The 10,870-nt window shown below is 42.7% G+C and overlaps 1 protein-coding gene and 1 long non-coding RNA gene across 2 annotated transcripts in view; both read left to right on the plus strand.

Annotated features, from left to right (window-relative positions):
* LOC147758905 (uncharacterized) overlaps positions 1–5,924 on the plus strand; it is a 232,395-nt gene extending 226,471 nt beyond the window's left edge. Inside the window, exons 4-5 of the mRNA XM_086978117.1 lie at positions 5,289–5,345; positions 5,758–5,924. Coding sequence (XP_086834243.1) covers positions 5,289–5,345; positions 5,758–5,924 — 224 coding nt within the window. The remainder of the gene's footprint in view (positions 1–5,288; positions 5,346–5,757) is intronic.
* A 1,548-nt stretch (positions 5,925–7,472) lies between these two features.
* LOC147758908 (uncharacterized) lies at positions 7,473–10,596 on the plus strand. Its single transcript, XR_015316819.1, has 3 exons — positions 7,473–8,645; positions 9,009–9,350; positions 10,072–10,596. It is a non-coding gene; the product is annotated as an uncharacterized LOC147758908 (long non-coding RNA).
* Positions 10,597–10,870: the final 274 nt, after the last annotated feature.

The following is a 10,870-nucleotide window of genomic DNA, read 5'->3' on the forward strand; positions in this document are numbered from 1 at the left end:
CATGTAATTCTGGAATTAAAGTATTCTTTTTTTCAAGACGGCATCAAGACGTGGACCGCGTCGGTGAAGATGATGAAATTGTTGGCTGAGTGAGAAAGTGGTTGGCTTCGATAGCCGTAGCGGTTGAAACCAAGACTAACATAGGGTATAGGGCGGCTTAGTATAGTAATAAAACGATAATGGTTGTAATAAGAAAGGTGAAAGAAGCATTTCACAGAAATTCGTGACTTCAACTTGGCTGGCAACCCACTTACAAGGATAGACGCTCAGTAAAGTAAGCTCCAACGAAAAGAGGAGGTTCGAGGTTGGAGATTATAAAAGTGGGAAGGAGAGACAAGCTAAGACCGACCGCGGAGACAACGTACAGGAGGGCCAAATCGAGTGGGAACAACAACGAGAAAAGCCAATCATAATACCAGCTGCCACTACGACCATTTTTCGACATTTTGAGAAAACAAACTGAACGTGAGGGGACGAACGGTGACACCGGGACAATCAGTAATACAGTGGTCGCCAGGACGATTCAGAGAACCCGTAGTGTCAATTGTGTACGAGAGCAAACGGCACAGAGCAGAATCACACTTTCCCTTAGGAAAAAGGTGCATGGTACTCAACCGAATGGACCACCGTCAGGTTAACCTGTGTTGGAGCAGATAATAAGTGAAGGCACGGGTGGGTGGTAGGGAAAAAGACGATAGACTTTGGAGTGGCTTCTTGATAGTAACAGCGTCGAAGAGAAGGGTTCACGAAGGCAAGAAGCTAGGGAGAGTATGAGGACTGTCTCGCTTTCTCCTTGTCTGCTCGACAAATGAGCAATGAACGGTATCTGCATGTTGGTCAGGAGTTCAAACCCTGATCGTATAGGTTCGCGTAAGCAAATGCTAAGTGGGAAAAGCACAGGCGACGACTAGACCATATTGGGACGGGTGCAAAAAGAGCATTCTGGCGGGAGGGGGAGGGGGGGGGGTATCTGAAGGAGTTTGTAAAACGTGCAAGACCGGGCAAAGCAAGAAACAGTGCTACTACCACAAAGCCAAATAGTAAACGAAAAGGGCGCCCAGGGACGCAAAAACAATAGACAGTAAGAAGAACGGCTTTAAAGCAAGTGGAAGAAACCGGGTAAGAACGAGCATAACCCACACGAACTAGGTCCGAATGAGACGAACCCAACGGGAGCCAAGTTTGCGAAGTCCAAGACGCTGGGTGAAAAGGCTAGGACGCAAATAAATGATAGCAGATCAAGTAGATGGTAATACTTGGATGGCTGCGGTAGCTCGGTTCATGATGGGATGAGTTGGTGAAATTGGAAGATTGAAGTAGGATGATCAAGTCTGCAAGTAAAGAACAACCTTTGTTCATGGGCAACGCAGTGGAATGGTATAAGAAGGTAGATATAAATGAAGATGCCTGCAGACACTGTAGACTGATATAAAGGATGTTTCCATATGTGTAACGGACCCCCTACGTACACTAGACGAAAAACACGTGCGCCAATGCTACAAACATGAAAAAGCAAGAAACGAGGTATTCGATTTTACCGAAAAACGATTCTATAAGCTAGATGAACTTAGATTAGTGAGGATTAATGAAATATTGAATTTGTGGTATGTCGATTGTTTGTTTCGTGTAACTGCCCTCACTTACCATTCGTTTTGCGGTTTTTATTATATCCCATATTGTTCTCTGTACCGGTTCTTCGAAAGAGCAAAGAGACAAATGACCTTGACAATGAAGTGGACGACCATAGATTAAATGAGATATTTAATGGTGAATTCACGCAAATGTATCTTAGGACATAAATTTGAGACAACCTGAGCACCAGTGACGACAGATAAAAAAAAAATAGGTAATTTAGTGAGCAATACTTAATTATCCGACTGGGTCGTTTTATTAGGTATTCTTTACGAATGTAACACTATTTAAAAAATTAAGCTAGACACGAAATTACGCCCTGCAACAGTGATAGATAACGGAACTTTTCACCGCAAAGTTTAGCCTAGCGACTCTAATAGTTAAACAAATGGACCAGTTGGTCCTTAACCAGGGTCAGTCATAGATCAAGTTGTCGCTTATTCCTAGTGGCGAACTATGTAAGAACAGAATGTTCAACAGAAGACAGCAGTGCTGGCAGGGAAACCGAACAAGAAGACGTGTGCATACGTTATGTTCGAGCGTGTTGGTTAGCCCGTCTGCCGCACTCATGAGTACAGAAGCGAATGGTGTGCGAGGACGATTGACTGAAACGTTAAGGGAACAACAAGAACGAGTCCAATCGAGAGAACGGTGCAGGGCTACAACAGTGTGGAGCAGGCCAATTTCGATGTTGCAACACTCTTTTTACTCACCGAACCGCTTAGCGGACGGAATTCGTTTTTAGTCATACGTATGGAAAACGTTAGGGCTGCACTTCGTTACCTTCCAAGCAGATATACGGATGCGGACAAAGGGACACCGGCATAGGAAAGAGGACAAGTGCATGTGGTTGAACTGGCTAAGGATGCGTAGAAGAGCACTGCTAAATTTAATATTATATATGTGTTATATTATATATAATGTGATATGTGTAGTATAGAAAGACACGTTCATAGCACCGTTCCGGTCCGTTGTTAGTAGTATCCATATAGGCGAACATGGAGAACAATACCGTCATTAGTGAACGCTGTTGAGTTATTTTTGGCTAGGTCCATTGGCTTGTATAAAACCAATAAATCCTGAGCGTAGTAGGATTGCACGCGAAAAAAATAACCATCGGGCATCACATATGTTCAAGTTCAATGAAGGTTTACGTATTCTCAAAAGCTGGTTCATATCTATGAGCGCATTATTAAAATTGCATAATGATCCTAAGCTATCTATCTGTGCAACGATGCCAGCCAATGATTGAGGGCTAGATGAACTAGAATCTTCAAAAAAAAAGTTTTACTCGTTGACAGTATTGATAACAGGGCTGACGCACTTTTTCCTTTGTCATATAGTACGTAGAAATTCTACTATGTCAACTTCAGACTTGTCATTTGAGTTAGCTACCTTTACTATGACGAAAATAAATATAATTTCCTTCGATGCCCATAACTCGATTTGCCCTGTCCATCGTTTGGGTCATCGATGTAATTTCATCAGCCAAAATATATATACATACATACGAGCAAGACTATTCCGCTGGTATCTGAATGGCCATATACTACGAGGAGCTATTCGATAGTGCGATGCCATATGATGATTTCGTACCGACCGAGGGTCGTTCCGCTCTACAGAATTGTGCTTGCCCTAAGATAGTCCCACAGCTCCCGGCAGCAGTGTGGCGAGCATCGCTCATCGACTAGAGTACCTATAAGGCTTTCAGTCCAGTCTTGCGGTTCTCGTTTTGAACTAGACTAACTCGATCAAGCGATCCGCATTTGCGCCTTTTCCTTCACATCTTCTAGCACTCCACACACCCGCTATCATTATCAGATCGCTATGTTTCTTCCGGTTGATGTCGCTTTATAGCTAGCAAAGGGCCTGACGGGTACGCAGAGATGTGTGTGAGTTTAGGTGTAGGCACCCACATGAGTCAGTCTACGTATTAGCATGTTTGTGCATCTATGGTTCTGTATTCGTGTCCATGTCAGCGAGTGCAAAGCAGCGTTGTTGCTTGCGTTCGTAGGCCTTCTGCAATGTACAGAAAGGCTCAAGCTTGTCCGAACGCGGAAAAGCTTTGTAGAGAGATAGAGAACGAAAAGTGACTGCTCTGCTTACATCGAAGAGTAACACCGCTGTGACTCATGCAAAACCGTATGGAAAATGTGGCGATAAAACATATTGGTTCCCAACTATTTTCCGCCTGTTTGGAGGGAAACCAGCGGACCGCGAGTCAACCGCCGCATCGGCTCTTGCCAGCATAGAGAACGAATTTATGTGCAAATGAAAAGATGTTCGCAATAAATCCGGACGGCATGAAGACAAGACCAAAGAGAGAAAGGTAGAGTGCAAAAGAAAGAGAAACGAAGTGCGTGCAGCGAGTCAACCAGTCATGAACAAACGGCTGCACGGAACGCTGGGTGACTTGAGGTTGCACGTAGGCTCACTAGAGCGTGCAGGGCGACCACTACTCTGCGGAGGATGGGGAGGCCGCAAGCGTTCTTAGAGCTCCGCGGCTTCATGCGACGAACCATATATCGGCGAAGCGTCTGCTGTATCGTTTACTCAAGCCTATTGGTAAAACGCGCACGGCGCTAGATATTTTTGTTCTGCTGCGTTAGTGATCTGCTTCTAATGCCCTACACGATGGTGAGACCAAGACCAAAATTTCCGAAGTCTGGCTACAAAGCTGATAGGAGTTGATAGCTCAGACGACTGACGTATATGATACCGCTCGAAAACGTTATCGAAGGACTGCACTCTTATTTTTGCAAATTATTTACGTCCCATTTGTGAGAGCAGCACGTACTGTCGTAGCTAGTCACATCATTGCTGATGATGCTGTGTCATATTCGTTCGATGTACGAGTACTACGTAGCATGTGTGCATCATTGTTATAAAATGGATGACAGGGCGTTACATTTAGACAGATGAGGCATTTAAAGCGAGCATGAGCAGCTTAGACTCTCAATTTGTTTTGTCCTAGTAGACTATGTATATTATCTGGAAATAGTAGCTTTGATTTATATGTTCATCTTAATAAGCGAGTGTCATATCTATCCCGCCTTTGAGAGTATTTTTGTTCGAGCTAGCCTTTTTTGCTGTGGTACGGAATGTTTTGAAACCCATATATTAAATTTCAAAACAAACCATTTAGGTAAACGGACCCAGTTCTGACTACCTCGTAAGCGAAGTTGCACTTCACCTTATTTTACAGCTTGTTTAATAGTGCAACATATATTAATCAATAATACAAAATGTTTTCTCCTGACCACCATCAACATCTAAATACCAAACTCCCCTGTTTTTCTCCGAATGGTCGAACTGTGTATTTCGGAAGATCTAAAAACCGCTAGTACGCATCACTGCCGCACACAGAAAGAAGACAGGAGTAAAATCTGCGAAATGATTCTGTATGGATGTATGCTGCAATTCAGAGTCCTACTGAAAATAGGAGATGGAAATTCTAGGGCTATTAAAATGACCCACGAAGAAGAACTTGACAAAAATTACTCTAAGTAAAACACGACTGATCATCCTTGAGAAAAACGCATTTCCGTGTAGTTGTTCCCAGCCTATCGTATTCTTCTCATCAAAGCCCACAGAGTAAAGCATGTCGCCATTTGCTCGGCTCGAAATTGATGCTATTGATTTTTTACTTGTTTCAGATTTCAATTTCCTACGATCCCTTAACTACTCCTGCGTTGTCTGGGACTCGACAGCATGTGAGTACTATCGTATTTACCAATGAACAACTAGGTGAGTTAAAAAAAGAACGATCCCGGAATAAACGTGTATAGGAAAGTTGCGAACCATTTCCCATGTTTTTCAGTGGACGAGCGACACAGGCTCTTTATCGCTCATGTATGAATGACACTGAATAGTATTTAATTGAGATTTTTGTTACGCACATACGTTGGCCTGCTAGACTCATGTTTTCAACTAACTGTGGAAAGCTGCACTTCATCAGATTATCATTATTATGATGGGCTGTGGTCAAATAAAAATTCGTATGGGAAGGTCTTGGGAAGTCTGACTTGCCGAACTGTTTCTGGTGGCCTTAAGCTAATGAGGCATGTTTGACTGGGAAAGCGCATTAAAAAGTACTCGGCTGCGTTTCTCCCACTTTTCCACTAGGGTTCCTTCAGTCCTTCGTTCAGCCGCCGGACCCTGCGCCTTACCCGCCTCTACCCCTCTCAACCGGAAGCGGTCTTTTTGACCGGCAAAACGCGGGCACTCCGACGACGACGACGACAACGACAGTGGCTGATAAAAATATTCACGTGAAAAACAACGCCCCTTAAAGAAAGGAAGCCAACCAGGACAGCAGGCTGCTAAAAGTAGCAAAGGGCTGGAGCAAGATGACGACAGCCACAACGACAGTTGTAGTGCACGCATACTTTTTTTTGGGGGCGGCGGGGCGGGGGGGGGGTGAGACTGAAGGAGTAGCCGTAGCCGTTCGGGCCCTCGTCTACCCCTTGCTTTTTCCTTCACGTCCTATAGCATAGGCGCAACGGTGCGAATGTAACATGGAATATGTAGAGAAAGCTCGTCCACGAAGTCCACTGCGCGCCCACATTAGTGAATCTACATGGGTTTTCGCACGGAATACGCCCACTTAAAGCCATTTGTGTAGAAAATGTATCCAAACGATGTGGCCATGACTTACAATGCAAGCCGTTATATGTCGCCGAACGCATCCTACTATGCGCCAAGCTATCTAAATGATTATGTTAATAGTCTTCTAGTCTGACATGATTTCATTCTAAACGTTTGCAGCCTGTAAAATTTAAAAACTAAGTTACAGAAAGCTGACTAATGAAATGTATTAACAAAGTGCATTTGCATTTTCTAGTAACTTCTAATGTAAGTAACTGTGATGGTGCCTTGTGCTACGACAGACATCTTGTATATTATAAAACTATGATAAGACATTGATTTAATACAATCGCAGAACGTCGATTTATTATTATGCTTATAGTTTCGTTAAATATTACCTGAAAAATAAGCAAACATTGTTCGGCTTTCCCTTATTTAAAGCAGAGACTACTGACGGCCCATCACTAAATGAGTGTAACTATAAAAACTGCGCCAGAATAGTTGAGGAGTTCTATACGAGTATATATGCAACGCATGACCGTAGCCTCAGATCTGGATGCGACAAATTCGACTATAGAGGCTTAACGTAGACTCCAAAACACTTTACCAAATAACGCCAAAAGATTGCTTTTTCTCAATAGAGTTCTTGTTTTAAAATAATTAATTTATATTTTTTTTTTAAAATAGAAGTTAGTTGGCAAGGATGAAAAATCATTTTCTGAACTTGTGTTTTAAATACAAACGGCAGATTGTATCGACGGGACTAGTGTCACCAGCTTCGCGAAGTTCATACCTATTGAAACCTTTGGCCAAAATAGCCGCTTTTACTGTGTCGCTTTCATAGAGACATATTACTTCCTAGCCTTATGCAGTCTCAAATCTATATGCGAAGCAAGTATGCCGCATATTGCATTCAAGCATACCCCTTAGCAGCAGTGCTAGCGGGGATGACTAGCAGACGCTTCGGCGTAATCTTCAGAGCGCTTTAGGTTTCCGTACGATAATGATTAGGCTATTCATCTTTCTCCCAGTTTCAGTATCGCACCTCAGCGCACGCTCATCTTATGTGCCACATATGAGTGTACTAGCAGCTAGCTATGACTTCTATGCCAATTTCAGCAAATATATTAGTTGAAATTTTCGCTCCTTTCCCAGGATCGTTCAGACGCCTACCGGGCAATCGCTGTTGGCTTTTGAATCATCAAATCACACTATTAACGTATGACAGCGAAGTTAAATAAGCTTCATTTCGTCGCAGAATGAAAAAGTTCCACGAATCACGACACGCAACGATCACTGCATTATCGCCACGAAAACTATGCTATTTCTTCTGATATTATTTTAGGGAGAAGTGGCTAGCGATGGGCAAAACAGGTCCAAGCTAGCTTAGCTCTCGTAACTGAAAACGAAAAATGATGCACCCACCACGCTGGGAATGTGTTGTCCCTTATCAATTGGCTTTACTTGCGGTCAAGTGTCTTGTCAATGATGCAGGAAAGCTTTTGGAGATGGCAGAGTTCTGGGCGGACGCACCCTAGAAGCGACGACAGCATCAGGGTCGGCAGTGTCGAAAAGCCAAAACCACCTCGGCGCCCTTTCCCTGCATTTTTTCTTTCTTTTTGAACTTTTCGTGTTGTACAAACGCTTCATCACTCGATTCCATGCTTGGTTGTTCACAATGACATCTAACAGACGAGATAGATGGATAGCCATATTAGCGCATGCTAGTCAATTGCATTTTGTCTTTGCAGCAGCCACGTCAGCTACCGGAGCCGCCACCGCGCGCATGGAAGCCTTTTAAGAGGGCATTTTCGGGCGTCGTCATGCTTTTAATGTTGAAAGACAGATCCTGTGTGACGACCAAAATTCGGCAGAACGTCGAAAGCTACCGGTGCCAATGCAACCAGCCTGCCAGCTTGAATATGCCCAGGTCCACCGGCTGTGGCCACCCGACCCGTCGCACACCGCTGCTGCAAGCTCACAGCACGTCGCACTCGCGAGCAAAACGACAGGCGGTAGCGAATGAACGTCTTTTTACGTTTGAATACCTTTAAATTGCGCAGCTGCCACTGAGAAAGGAGAAGGCTAGGTAATAGCTGAAGCGAGCGTAAGAATCTTTAATTTTTCTTTTTTCTCAAACTTTTGGGACAACTTGATGAGAATGGAACGAGCCTAACGACAAAAAAAAAACGAAAAAAATAATACCACGCGGGCTACGGAAGTCACATTACAACAACGAAGGCAGACTCTGACAAAGCTCAGTGAAGTCGGCAAGCAGATATTTTCTGCCAGTGGCATAATATCATCGTAAAATCAGACGCCACTTGCGACTCTGCTACGCAAGCCAGTGAAGTAAGCAGCCACGTCTACATATAACTACTGCAAAAACAGCAGATCGGCCGAAGGCAGCTACGATTGAACTGAAGGTAAAATCGTAAAACGGTGAAAAAGATCAAACATGTTCAATCTATGATGTCATGACGTGATACTGAACCACGGGATCAAGCAATGTTATTAATTACTAAAAGGATTAGTTATTTTTTTCGGTATCCGCTACATATTAGCAGATATGCTAATCCGACAGATATGGAAGAGAAATTGGTCTACATCAACGGAATGGCAGCTTTAGTATCGAACCGTGCAATCCCCCAGTTTACATGATCCATCTTAAATATGTTAAGTTACCTAGATCGAACGATCTATAATATCTACTGTAAACCATATTTGGGAACATTCCAAAAAAACTAGATTCGACGCAACAATATAGATAAATGCCGTATTTTTTTCAGTGCTCCTCGGAACCATCGTTGCAGTGCTACGTTGAACCAACCTGATATAAGAATGCTATCTTTTGACAATTAAATCTCAGGGTCGACATGTGGAGGGACGTTGCAAACACGGCGAGACGCGTTTCTGTATGATCACATAATGCAGTTGGCAATCTCTTACCAACCGGCTAACCCCGATGCGCTCTAATGAGGATAGCATTTTCCTTTTTCTTACGTCGAGCATGTCATCGGATGTCATCGCCTAAGGCGGTACCTTCTCGGGGATTAGTCTTAGGCCGATGGCATTTTGACGTGAAAAGCTTCCGGCATTCTCGGTCGACGCTTCGGAGAAGGTAAAACGAGGTATGAAGTAGCGAGAAAAACAGCATACGACTTAGAGAAGCATACAGTAACTGAAACGAATCTCTATTAAGTAACTCGGTTGCGATTGTGCTGCAATAACGGTAAATTCTTCTGGAACACAAAACCCATTTGCATTTACGCACTCAGAGAATACGCTTACACCGCATTCGTTTAGTTTGTGACTGGTAAAATATTTACACGGTAAGAGGTAAAGTAGATCCAAATTTCATTGCCATGATCTTGCCTTGCCCATTTTGTCTAGGAGATCGCTTGCAAGGAGTGAAATGAAGGTTAGACAAAGTGTTTATTGCTATGTATCCACTTTAAGTTTTACGACTAGCTAAAATACTGCCGACACCCGTGAGAGCTGTAGGCCACAGTAAGCTCAGCATATAGTTTGAGGTTGAATGCTGACTTAGGTCGCCCCTGTGCGCATGGATAGGCGCTCATATGGTTCGATTTGATAATTTTTTTTTATGGATAATCGACATCCCCAGTGGTACCAATTTATATGCTAGACATAACACAGATGCAGAAATATTCATTTTCAATATTTGCTCAAAGTGCCATTTCCTCAAACTCGCTGGGTTCCTAATAATAAAATTATGTCCTGATAACGACCGACGCCATCATGGAAGTTCATCATGGTCATCATCATGAAATCTGAACGTACATGCAAAAAATATTTGCGGAAACATTTTTCACGAAAATCTTTTCACAGTGAGGGATGGGGCCATGGTTTGAATTGTTAAAAGCTCGGTGGAAAACCAGGGATGTCTCCTGTAAGAAGGAAACATACTACAACGGAGGATGAGGAATTACGAAACCAGGTGCCTTTGCCTTACGTCTTCAGTAGTAACGTCCAAAGTGAGTTCAAATCCGAAAGTTGTTAGCCACTTCAAAAACCGCGGGTTAGTTGAAAAACCTCTCAAAACAAAATGCATTTAGGACAATCCATAAGACTAAATATTTTTACACTCAAAGATTAGGCTCATTTTTCTAATCTTATTAAATACTGAAACTTATATGCTCACTATGCATGTACCTCTGCATATGATTCCTTTAGCTTTCCTGATTGTAAAGTATTTTTCCTTTAGATTATAACAATTTAGTTTTTTTTTTTTTTAATTTTCTTTGTGCAGAGTTGGTGCTTGCAAGACCTGTTTTCACGTCGTTTGTCGTACGACTTTTGCACTATAGCACTGTTTTATGCTTTCCGAGAGACTCAAAGTTAAAGCGAACACTACTTTAAAAACCGTGAGATTTAAAAAAGCACTACTAACCATATGGCTCTATTCTTGTATAGCGTTAAAAGAAATATGAGATTCAAACCCCAATTTTTTTATTTCATTAGATTTTGCCACCAGTTGGTTACCCTCCTGTGCTAGATAACAACTTTGCAGGACGCATTGCATTTTTGAAATATTAAAAAAAAAAAAAGGACATTTTTATCCAGTTTTAAGTATGCCTGTCTCCTCAATATATTACCAGCCGACAATCAAAAATACTTTTGATTCAGC

Source organism: Varroa destructor, unplaced genomic scaffold, assembly GCF_002443255.2.
Source record: "Varroa destructor unplaced genomic scaffold, Vdes_3.0 BEIS01000001.1, whole genome shotgun sequence".
NCBI classification, from domain to species: Eukaryota; Metazoa; Arthropoda; class Arachnida; order Mesostigmata; family Varroidae; genus Varroa; species Varroa destructor.